The sequence below is a fragment of the Nothobranchius furzeri genome, chromosome 2 (assembly GCF_043380555.1).
Source record: "Nothobranchius furzeri strain GRZ-AD chromosome 2, NfurGRZ-RIMD1, whole genome shotgun sequence".
NCBI lineage: Eukaryota > Metazoa > Chordata > Actinopteri > Cyprinodontiformes > Nothobranchiidae > Nothobranchius > Nothobranchius furzeri.
The window spans coordinates 61,944,225-61,957,122 of NC_091742.1; the positions used below are offsets into that span (position 1 = coordinate 61,944,225).

At 40.5% G+C, this 12,898-nt stretch overlaps 1 protein-coding gene across 2 annotated transcripts in view; it reads right to left on the bottom strand.

Annotated features, from left to right (window-relative positions):
* Window positions 1–12,898, bottom strand: part of LOC107377226 (receptor tyrosine-protein kinase erbB-4) — a 439,798-nt gene that overhangs the window by 107,043 nt on the left and 319,857 nt on the right. For both annotated transcript variants that reach the window (XM_054747637.2, XM_054747636.2), the window contains exons 7-12: window positions 10,826–10,967; window positions 10,173–10,286; window positions 7,831–7,957; window positions 6,171–6,244; window positions 3,516–3,606; window positions 2,781–2,986 (exon numbers count right to left, since the gene is read on the bottom strand). In XM_054747637.2, the coding sequence (XP_054603612.2) occupies window positions 2,781–2,986; window positions 3,516–3,606; window positions 6,171–6,244; window positions 7,831–7,957; window positions 10,173–10,286; window positions 10,826–10,967 (754 nt within the window). The remainder of the gene's footprint in view (window positions 1–2,780; window positions 2,987–3,515; window positions 3,607–6,170; window positions 6,245–7,830; window positions 7,958–10,172; window positions 10,287–10,825; window positions 10,968–12,898) is intronic.

Consider the following 12,898-nt stretch of genomic DNA (forward strand, 5'->3'; position numbering starts at 1 on the left):
AATAGATGTTTGGTTGCCAGTGTAGTTAAAACAGGAAATGTATCTGTGTGTAGATTAAAGTTTCAGCTCAGACTCATGGATGCATTTTTCACAAGTAAATGAGTTTTTTTTTAAACAGATCAAACTAAAACTTTGACTTAAATGTCCAAATTTGCATTTAATTAGTCTGTGTTTGCAGATAGAAGAAGTACAAAGAATATGATCAGCCATCCTGGAGCTTAAACATTGGCATATGTCTCAATTTGTTGCTACTTGATGCTGTCAAGCTGACAAACGTGGATGGGCTTGCTTGAAAAGACCTTATTTCGATCAGAATAATCAATAAAGATGAATTAAATGGTGCATTATGAATTAAAATATTAATAACCATAAGAAATGTTACCACAGCAAATGTAACATCCCTATCGTCCACGCTGCTGCTAACAAGACCATTTTCTAGTTATTTTCTGTCCTTTTTTATCCTGAATGTCAAGTATAGTGATATTTTATGCATGATTGTCGTAGTTATGGAAATATTATTAATATTCAGTTTTAAATTTACAAATGACTGCAGGATATGTGAGGGGAAGATGATCACTGTTGGTATTTATATGCAGCAATCCAGAACTAAATCTTTTTTTAACAATATGTGTAAATAAAACATGGAAGCGGCTTTAACTTTACTCCCACTTAAATTGGTTATCATGTTGACAATGCTGTAACTTTAGGGTGTGCACTATTGGGTGGACAGCGTCACCGGTTCTGTTCATTACCTTTATGGACAGAATTTCTAGGCGCAGCCGTGGTGTGGAGTGTGTCGAGTTTGGTGGCAGGAGAATCTCATCTCTGCTTTTTGCAGATGATGTGGTCCTGCTAGCTTCATCCAGCTCTGACCTTCAGCTCTTGCTGGGTAGGTTCGCAGCCGAGTGTGAAGCGGCTGGGATGAGGATCAGCACCTCCAAATCTGAGACCATGGTTCTCAACCGGAAAAGGGTGGCTTGCCAACTCCGGGTCAGGGGAGAAGTCCTACCTCATGTGGAGGACTGTATCTCAGGGTCTTGTTCACGAGTGAGGGTAGGAGGGATCGGGAGATCGACAGGCGGATTGGTTCAGCCTCTGCAGTGATGCAGACGCTGAGCCGATCTGTTGTGGTGAAGAGGGAGCAGAAAGCCAGGCTCTCGATTTACCGGTCGATCTACGTCCCAATCCTCACCTATGGTCATGAGCTTTGGGTAATGACCGAAAGAACGAGATCGCGGATACAAGCAGCCGAAATGAGTTTCCTCCATAGGGTGGCCGAGCTCGGCCTTAGAGATAGGGTGAGGAGCTTGGACATTCGGGAGGGACTCGGAGTAGAACCGCTGCTCCTCCGGATCGAAAGGAGCCAGTTGAGGTGGTTTGGGCATCTGGTTAGGATGCCTCTTGGACGCCTTCCCGGGCAGGTGTTTCGGGCATGTCCTGCCGGCAGGAGGGCCCCCGGGTCGACCCAGGACACGTTGGAGAGGTAACATCTCCAATCTGGTCCGGGAACGCCTTGGGGTCCTGCCGGAGGAGCTGGTGGAGGTGGCCGGGGAGAGGACGGTCTGGAGCCCCCTAGTTGGGATGCTGCCCCCGCGACCCGGACCCGGATAAGAGGAGGAAGACAACGATGACGTACATATTTTAAGTTGGTCACATAAAAAACTTAATCTGCTGTGGAGTTGCACAAGGTCGTGTGTTTGGTCCCAAATGATATGTGATTAAACAGCATGGTCTAAATTAGCTTTTGCTATACTAATGCCACTTAGTTTTATTTAGCAGTCCTTCCTGAAAATGTTGTCAGTTTTTTTTAACCAAAAGCACATCCTAAAGACAATAAAGTTATGTTTTTCTATTGACTGAAGGAAAATAGGAAGTGTTACGCCCCTAAAATGTTCCCCACAGATCGCAAATGCTGCAGACATTTCTGATCATTTACAGACATTTAGTTTTAGCCTTATTTAGTCTCGCTGCAGAATGAGAATCTTAAAAGCCAGTTCCCAAAACCAGGGTAAATGGTAAATGGCTCGTATTTATATAGTGCCTCCTAGGGTTCTGCAACCCTCTAATAGTGCTTTACAACGCACCCATTCGTTCACCCAACCATTTACTCACTGATGATGATGAGCTACAGTGTAGCCACAACCACCCTGGGGCGCACTGACGAAAGCGAGGTTGCCGAACAAAGGTGCCACTCTGACCACCACCAACAGGCAAGGAGGGGGAAGTGTCTTGCCCAAAGAAGACACACGGAACAGCTGTAGCTCAGGAGGTAGAGTGGGTTGTCCAGTAATTGAAAGGTTGTAGGTTTGATCCCAGCTCCAACCATAGAATGTTGCTGTTGTTTCTTTGGACAATACAGTTGCTGGTGGTAATCAGAGGGAACAGTGACACCAGTGCTTGGATGTATTGCTTCTTTCAGTGCACCTAAGGCATCTGTGGCTATGTTGTAGGTCATCATCACCAGCAACTGAATGTTTGTGTGAATGACAAACCCCGGTTTCACACTGGAAGCATCAACAGCGTGAAATGGTTTACTCAGGAACGTCAAAGTGGCCAATTTTCATCGAGAGAGTCTTGGCTGCGTTAAGGCTCCCTTTCTTCACTGCTCATCCAAATACGCATTACATTGAAAGTACCCAGAATCTTTGGGGTGGTTAGGTCGCGATCAAACCCCAACGATTAAAAGCAGGAAAATGAAAACCATTACATGTCAGTAAACAAATTGGTATTGCTTTGAGAGATGTAAAATAAAAGGACAAAAAAATCGATCCAATACTTACCGCATTCTTTTGGATCACGGTTGTTGCGAATGATGACCTTTTGGTTTGAGGTCCTGAAGAGTGATGTCCAGTTCAGGGTGTTGTAGAAGCAGAGGCGGCTGTTATTAGAGATGTAGATATTTCCGGCGCTGATCTCATTCAGGGACTGGAATTGGAGGGAGGAAATCCAGCGCTGCTTCAGAATCAACAAAGAAATACCACTTCCACTGCAAAAGGAGATACATTGGAAGAAAGAAAGACAAAGAACACCTTACAATGGAGCATAACAAGGTAAAAGTAGCAATTTGTGACAAAAGTATGAAATGATAAAGAAGTCAGATTCAGTTGCAGCCATATATTTGTTACTTGTGAGAAAAAAAAACAAGGCTGAACCTATTGTGCCTGCATCATGACTTGTGTTTGCCCCTTGCAAGTGACTCTGGAACTGACTATAAAACTAATCAAAGCTGAGCGACAGCTGCGCTTGAAAGAGCTTTGGTTTAAAGCTGAACTGACAGTCAGCACAGTGAGACAGTGGTGACTGAACAAAGCTGGAAACGTCTGTCATATAAAATGTAAACAATTTTAATAATTGAAATTAAATTTGAAGTCAGACACAAAAGATTTCACATGACACAACCATTTTGTTCACCTAATGGACATTAATGCTTTTGTTCAGGAATCCTCATCACTTCCATTTATTTCTTTCATTATCTATGGATTGACGTGCTTCTGATTAAGTGCTCTTTCTAATACCTGTAAAGAGTTCTGCCTCCAATGGTTGCCAGATTGGAAAAGACTCTCAGATCTGTCATGTTTTCAGGCCAAGACTGGATGTTCAGGAAACCTAGAAACACGTCAAAGGAAACGAAGGCTTTGAGGACAGACAAGAAAATTAAAAGGTAATTTCCATAAAGGTGCAAGTCATTCATTCATTGCCTCAGCCTCAATGAACAAGTTGCTCCCCAGCCTTGCTTCTCTAAATTTCCAGGATGCTCAATCTTCGCATGGAGTTTGAATGAACAGTAAATGGGATGGATGGAAGGAGTCCATCACTACGTTCTCTGAAGTGGTTCCAAAACTTTTCCGTAGACAAATTATTTTGCTTCGCAGGTTGGGCTAGCCATGCTCCATTAGTACCTCAGCAGGTCTGACTAGTCTTGTGTCTTGCCAATCACAGTTCTCTATTGGGTTAGTAGGCAGGGTGTTACTGCGACTGGGACAAAAACAAAGATGGTGATTACTTCTTTGAAATGACTTTGGCATCAACTTTAGACAATTTAGACCTGGGCTTTTCTTTGAGTCAACAGCAGATAGAGGTACTTAAACCCTTTATTTAGGAAAAAAAAGATGTATTTGTGTCTTCTTCAACAGTTCATGGCAGACTGTCCTGTTGACTGAAATCTGTAGCGGTGAGTACATCACGTTGTTCGTTGTCCAATAGAACGTGAAGACAGTTTGCAAGACAACTGTAGATTCCGCCACACGATTAAGAGCTGTCTCTGGGTCGTGGCTAGACTACACACTCACATAAGGATGGCTTGTCTGGTTAGCTAAATGCGTCATTGTCCGTCATCTTTAAACTTTTTATGTAAAACCTCTCAAACGTTCCTTCATGGCTCAGCTTTGGGAAGCAGTGATTGTGGTTACCCAACCGTTTCTCTTCTGACACACGCAATAGCAATTCTCTAGGTCTGGGTCACATAAGCAGCAGCTCTAGCTGAGAAACCTAGACTGTCCTCTCCCCAGCGAGAGGCTCCTACTTTGAGACCCCAAGACGTTTCCAAATCAGTTTAGAAATATAATCACTACAGCATTTCCTGGGTAGACCCACGTACCTCCTCCTGGACATGCCCAAAACAACTACCCCGGAAGACAACCATCATAAACAAATGCCTGAACCACCTCAAATGGCTTCTCTCAATGTGGAGAATCAGTAGAGTGACTATGAATCCCTCCAGGATGTCTGAGCGCCTTGGTCTTTCTTACATTCTGAACTTGGTCACCCTGCACAGAAAATGTAAAATGCATGGCCATCGGTGAAGGGTGGAATGTAGACTGACCAATAAATCTGGGGGCCTCACACAATCTAGTTAGCTCTCTTGCCTAAACTCCTACACTTACTGTAGAAATTCTCCCCCAACCTGGAACAGACAATCCACCCTTCCCAACTGAGAGCCAAAACTCAAGACTCCCAAGTTCCTATCCTCTTACTTTAAATTCTGCCATAGCTTCCGTGCTGCCATAGTTTTTGTACATTTTATTTTTGGAGAACATCTTAAGACTTTCAATCTTAGTGTTTCCCAACCCAATGTAAGGTCCTGATTCAAAATTTAGGAAGTGCTGCACTGGAGAAGGGAAGCTCAGTTTTGGAGCATAGCTAACCACTTTCTGTTGAGTATTGTTAGACCCAGGAAAGTTCCCATCCCAGACTTTTACTGAAAGTGTCCAAACACTCTCCACCACATACAGCTGAGATGAAAAGCAATCAGACCAGCCTTTTGTCATGGTCTTTGTAGTTACGTTGGCTGTTTGCAGCTCATGGAACATGAGATGTAAGTGCCTAAAACCATTTTCTTCATCTTTACCACATTGATGCCTAGATTGTTTAACATACGTCAGCCAACAAGTTTCACCATCTCCCTCCTACACTCATTCACAATCAAACCAACATCAGCAGTACCACATGCAAAACTCAGAATACTATTACCAGATTATCTTGAAGCATGGACATGTGTCATTAGAGTGTAAAACAAGGGGCTCAGGAAGTCATGAGCATATATTGAAAGTATAAAAACTAATAGTTGAGTAGAGAGATGCACAGCTTCCATGCATTTCATGTGAAAGCTCCATTCTTTGCTGGAAATGCAAAGGGAGACGACAGCATACACTAATTAAATGAATGGATTTAATATTCTCTCAATTTGTCTGGTTGCACTTGCCTTTAATGACAGATTATATCAAATCAGCAGCTGTGGAAATGACATTAAAAGGGATCGAGCAGGAATTGGCTGGGACGGAGCAGCCATTGCTCTTCCTTAATGCTCGGGTTTTCATTATGAAAATGCAGCTTCACTCCATTAGCTGTTTGGCTCAACGGCAAGTAGCAGTTTAATATGACAAAAGGCTTTGTATACAAGGTTTCGCTCATCCCTTAAGGCCTCTAATAGCAAAAGAATAAACACGAACGCCGAATGCAATGCATGTTTAGAGTAATGCATCTGATAGAGCACATTTAGGAGTTCCCTACTTTCTTTTACAGCCCCAGAAGCCAAATAACACACACACACACACACACACACACACACACACACACACACACACACACACACACACACACACAAGCGTCCGCACTAACACAGTTTTGTTTAATCAGTGATTCCAAGGGTTACACTGAGGGAAAAATCTTACCTGTGATCTCCTTCACAGTGCGGAAAACATTCAGATGCTCAGGGTCCATAGGTCCGATGCCATGATACATGTCCCTTAGAAAATCAAAACAAAACAAAAGTTTCAGATTTTACAGTGCTAGAATGTGGACTAACTTCTAAAAATAAAGAGAAGCAACTTTTCATTTCACAGGGAATTCATTCACTTAGTGAATTCACTAAGTAAATGAGAGACAAATCAATGACTTTCTTATAATATGACTTTAAAGCAAAATAGTTCATAATGGGCTCACTATTAATCCACTATTAGACCACAACTGGCAAAGAATTAGTCAGACAATGTTTCACTACTGATAACACAACCAATTAAAGCTGCAATGGCAAATATGCTAAACAAGCTAGCTTATGGTCACAGAACTCTCCCCCCTTTTGTGGGCTATCATCCCTAGACCACATCCATCAGATACCAGAACCAACATTGCCACAGTCAGCCAGAGAGCACTAAACACCAGTGGTTTTTTCTAGGTCCAAATGCCTATTATTGTCCTTGACTTCAAATGTTGTGTTTCTTTTTGGGACTCTGGGAGTCATTAAGTTGAAGTGGTAGCAGCCAGCTGTTTCTCCTTCTCTGATCTAATTGAGCAGAGAACCTCTCACAACAGTGGTGTTCAGTTGCTAAGTACACTAGTGCGTTATGAATGGAAGACCAAGGGAAGTGTTGAAGTGCAGGGGTTCGACGAAACCAAGAGCTGGATGGTCCAATTGTTACTTTTGGTCTGAATTGTGTTATTGGCTGCAATTTTAGTAGAGGTGATCATTATTGGCTTTTTTTTTTGTGCCAATATTCAATGTTACCTAACTCCTAATTTCTGATACCAATATGAACCAATACCAATATATGTGGGGTCTTCCCTAATAATAATACAAAAAAGGTGGTGGTGGTGGTGGTGGGGGGGGGGGGGTCATTTAGGTTGCTAACATCACATATCTCCTATCATTAAGCTTAAAAGGGACATTAATGTTACCATCTTACACACATTGTGTCTTGTTTTTTATTACCAAATTTATTGACATGCTAAAAATGATATCTGTTAGAGTCAGAAATGTAAATAATGATACATTTTTGATTTATTGCCCAATTCATGATGAGTTCACTTGTGGCATAGTACATACTTAAGTCACACATATTTCACCAATTTAACATTCATTCATGCTAACTCGTACTTCATGATTAGTTTAACATTAGTTTTACAACTAGTTCACTGCAAATTTATAATTAGTTACCATTGTTTAACTGTTAGTTCATGGTCATTTTACTATTAGTTTATACTTGATTCACAATTAGTTCCCTTTTACTTCAGCTTTATTTCATCATTATTTCATGATTAACTCCTGCATAATTCCTAATGTGTTCACCATTTCCCCACAATTCACAATTAGTTAGTCATCCCGGCCTTTACCACTAATTTTGATTATTTCCTTGTTAGTTGAAAGTTGGATCAATGTTAATTATTGATTAAGTCAATGTTAGTTCAAAAGTAGCTCACTTCATGTTTAGTTCACCTTTTGTCACGATCAGTTCACCATTGGTTCATGATTAGTCCACTTGGTTAGTGAACCAATTTCTCCCCTTTGAGCAAGAATCTGGCAACAGTAGTAAAACCTTTTTCTCAAACACTTACCCTTTGATGCCAGTTATGAGAAAAATGAGGTTGCCATTGATTTTGGTGCAGTTGACGAATTTATCAATGTTGCTGGCATCCACAGTTTGAGCCGTTGCCAGACTGCCCGTCCCAATGCCATCACACACTGACAAAACAAACACATACATGTTCATTTTGGTTGCATTTGATGAGAATGAACATAGAGTCCATCAAAAGTGTCCTTGTACATTTGCACGGCAGAGAACGCATGCTGAAAAGCTGCTATTAACACATTTTTACTGCAGTGTTTTCCTCTTTCATGAAAATAAAGTCCTTTGGTGCATAAGCAAGGCCGTGGCCCTTCTCCAGGCATTGGAATTCTTTTGATGAACGTACAGGCCAATCTACATCCAATTCCTCTCTATAATGAATTCATTACATCTGCATTAATTACTCTTTCAGTCTAGTGCAAGCCAAGTATTTCTGACACAGGCAAAGGGGATGATGAATAAGGCTGGCATTAAGTGGTGTAACCAGTTTTTGATAGTGATTTATACCAGCCAATTCCATATCTGAAACGTTAATTTGTTATCATTTCCCACAGTTCCTTGGGCTATCCCTCATTAACCCCTCCCTGTGATGTGACAATGTGATCGAGAGATTACCCAATGAATGAATGCCATTGCCAATATGTGGAGCCTGAAGGAAAACATTACTGACTTCCCTCCAAAGAAGAAAGGGCAAATCAGTTGAGAGAACAACATGATGAAAGGCGGCTAATCTTTTGTATTGAACTAATGTATTTTAATTCCACATCAAACATTTGAGGTATTTAGCTGGAGCTCTTGTTGCAAAGTGACTTGTAACTACCGAGCAGGTAGCAGTTTCTCATTAGCAGACTATTTTCAGTTAATTAACAAGCCGACTGATGTTGAGATCAAACATGCAACCTCTATTTATGCCGTACTTGTCCTCCAGAAAGTAATATGCATTGAATTTGTACAGCTTTAATAAGAAAGAAAGGGTAAAAATAGAACAAAATGCTTAACTAGATACATTTGAAAGGAAGGAAAGAAAGGTATAGGATGAGCAACTGGAGGAAGGGTAATTGGAGTGTGCATACTTAAGACATTTTAAGAAAGCTAAACTCGTCTATCAAAGTCAAATTAAACATTTTCCCAAAGCTTTCAAACTAATTCCTTTGAGTTACCATTAATCCAGTATTATCACTGTTAGCATAATTAGATTAAATGTTTTAACTGCATAAGCTCCCCTACCTTCAATAAATGTAGCAGGCTGCAGAATAAAATCTTAATCTCAGTGCAACCTCCAGTTAAATAACTATCTCTGCCTCCACCTCTATGACACCCAGGGTAAGAATTAGTCTGTTCTTATTCCGTCTTCACACGGGAACCCAGAAAAAGCCATGACTTATAAGAATGGAATGCTGGTTGAAGTTAGAAGAAGAAGACAAAAACGAAGAAGACGAAGGTGGAGGAGGAGAAAAAAGAAGACAAAAATGAAAAAGAAGTCAAATAAAAATAAGGAGAAGAAGAAGACAAAGAAGCAGACAAATAAAAAAGAAAAGATAAAGATGAAGAAGCAGATAAAGACAAAAAAGAAGAAGAAGAAAGGATTCTTCATGTTAAACAACTTGAAACAATCAAAGTAAAAGAAAAAAATCTATGCTACGTGCTATTTCATAGGAAATATTGCTGGGGGGGGACTTTAAATGTATCAATTATATTTTCACTCTGAATACATTTATCGCTAGCTGCCCAAAGACACCGCAACGTGGTTATAGCCAGTGGTTCTGGAGGTGGTCCCCGTTAAGGAGCGTGAGATGGCCAAGAGGTTCTCACTGTCACTGCTGTTGCTGGTCTGTCTGTCTGTCTGTCTGTCTGTCTTTCTGTCTGTCTGTCTGTCTGTCTGTCTGTCTGTTTGTCCAACACATTCTCACACCCAAAGCGTCAAATAATGATGCTTTTTGACGCTTTGGGTGTGAGAATGTGTTGGTCTGTCTGTCTGTCTATCCATCCATCTGATGAACACAACCAATTAAACTGTGAAGTGAGTCCAACACATTTCGTGCAAACACCAAAAAGTAAAAAAATTCAGTGAATATTCTAGAGACGGAGCTAACATCTGGTGTGTTTATTGGTGAGAGTCATCCTTGACACTTACGCGAGCGTGCTCACAAGTCAAACATGACTTTGAATGTCCTGTGAGATTTATTTTCAAGATCTGAACATGAGGGCTACCAGTCCACCAGTCCTCAACATAAAAGTCTCCATTAAAAAACAACTGGCATGGAAGAGAGCAGTTTCCATAGAGTTTAAGGCTTTTAATCTCATGATCAAAGACAATATAGGGTTGTTTACCTTTGGGACAGATGTCAGTGCATGGTATACACATTTTGATTCGGTTCTCCTCGACTTCCATCTTGTTGCTGGGACACGCTCTGACACATGAGCTGTGGTCCACCACAAAATTATCTGCCAAAAGCACAACAATGGTTTGAGTTGTTTTTACACACCTCTTAAAGATTTCCTATAACAGTAATGTTGTAGAGAAACCCAGGAGATGTTAAGACAGTGCTGTATTTTAACGACATTTCAAAACCAATGACCAAGGACTAATGCTGGGAAAAAAGAAGTGCAGACATTTGTAGCAGCTTTGGACAACAACAACAACTTGCTCATCTGATGATTGGTAGGTCTTGAATATGCAATCTGTTGATGCAGCTCGACTTTAATGCATGCTCTGTTAATTACTGCCACACTCCAACTCCATAACCGTGAAAGCAAGAGCTAAGATTTGCTTTGCAGCTGCCAGAAGTTGGAGCAGATGGTGGAGCGACTCGCTGATTGAGATACACAATTTGTTTAGGTTAGAGCCATAATTGTCTGGAGTCTAATTTCAGGATAGATTAGAGGATAAACGCTTCTTCAGTGAACCTTACTTAGCATCCTTGTGAGTAGCTACTTCATCTTTAATGTTTAGGTGAAAACCACTTTGTTTTCCTCAGACTTACGGGGACATTTCTTGACACAGAAGGCTCCATAGGTGTACTTGGCTCTGGGGTTGTGTTCTAACTGGAAAGATGTGGGGTTGTACACAAACGGCTGAGGACACTGGGTCACGCATGCTCCGCTGTCATTGAAATTGGTGCAAGCCTGCAGAGAACACACGAGTACAGTTAGCAGACAGGCCAGGATGCCACTGAGACTCCTCCTCGAGGGTGTGTGGAGTTTAGCCGGTGACGCCAGGGGAGAATTCCAGGCATAAGTCACTGTGACTGAAGGAGTATTACAGCAGCATTTCATTTTTACGCGGAACTTCGACATGCGAATCATGCAGCTGCCCGTTGTCTCTCTGGATGCCAAATGGGGGAAAAATTGAAGCCATTGATCCACAGCCATAATGTAAACGGTGTAATGTTTTCCCATAAAGCCCTTAAGCATCTTGTCGTGCGCGGCCACTCTCAGAAATGGCAGTAATTGAATTGGATGAGCCTTTCTGTGAATTACAACACCAATATCAACTCTGTTGCAAAGTATGGGTTTGCAAAGCAGAAAGAAGTTGAGGTGATAAAATGATATTAATTGGAACACCAAATCACCAATTTGTTCTTTGAAGGGAATTTACCGCTGCAGCGTTTTACAGCACTATAAACTGCAAACATCATACTAGCAAGTAAATAAAATGCACCAGTTATAGAAAGGGAGGAAGTTATGGACATAGATGCAACGTGAGATGTCATAAATATCACACAATGCATGAGACATAAAAATGTTAGAACATAGAAATCAATGTGGCATATAAGAATATAATTATTCTACAGAAAAGAGCATCGAGAATCGTTAATAGCAATCGCTACAGAGATCCATCCAATCCGTTATTCATCAGATATAAACTACTGAAATTTTATGATTTAGTTAATATGAAAATATTACAAACAATGTATAAAGCTATTACAAATACGTCACCCTCCAACATTCGGAAAATGTTTGAAAAAAGAGTCAGTAATTATTTCTTAAAAGGAAGTGAAGTATTTAAAAAACCGAAATTTAGAACCAGAATGAAGGAGATGACTTACTCTGTAAATGGTGTGAGAACATGCGTCAACCTCAGCAAAGACATAAAACAATCAAAGTCACTAAATATATTTAAAAATGTATCAAATCAGGTGTATTACAGAATTACAATAACCTAAATTCAGATGGTGTCTGAGTAGGTATTTAAGTTACAACGATATAAAAAGAATCAGTGTTTTGTTTTGCTTTGTTGTTTATTGCGAATTGTATGGAAGCATTATTAAAAAGTTTGGTTTGTAAATAGGGGCAGATAATATAAGATATTTCTTCCTTCTGCCCCTTTTCATTCAAATTGTTTGGTTTTTTTAACACTTTGAATGAAAAAAATAAAGAGAAAAAAAGTCACATGGCACAGTAAACCCATATAATTAAATATATGAGATGAGTGACGTGATGTATGATTTATGCACTAGTGTGATATGAGAAGTGTCCAATCAGGTGTGTGAGGAGATGTGTGGTACGAGGTGTGTGAACAGTGTCGTGTGTGATATATTAAAAGACACGTGAGGCATCTTGTGATTGGAGATGTGGGATGGAACATATTAGATGTGAGCCGAGATGTGGTTTATGATAAAAGTGATTAAATGTAATCTGAACTACCCATCTTTCTATTGATCTATCTTTTGGTAACACTGCACAATAAGGGTCCCCTTATTAACATTACTTAGAGCTCTATTAAGCATGAACAATGGGGATGCACAATACATTGGCATCAATATCAGTTTTGGCCGAAGCAAGTCATCTTTTTACTTATTGTATTGATTCGATGAGTAAAACTGGGTCAATATTAACAACTGATATTATTTTTCCTTTTTTTTTACATTTGTGTTTCTGTTGGAAACTTTCCAAAGCTGAAGGAAGATAAGACTGAGATCCTTGACAAGTTGGTTCTTAAAGTCAGACACTCTTGTTCAGCTTGCTTCTCACACCAAACCCTCTGTTAGGAATCGGTGTGACCTTTGACCCAGCTCTCACCCTGGATTCCCATCTCAGGAACGTTGCTAAGCTGA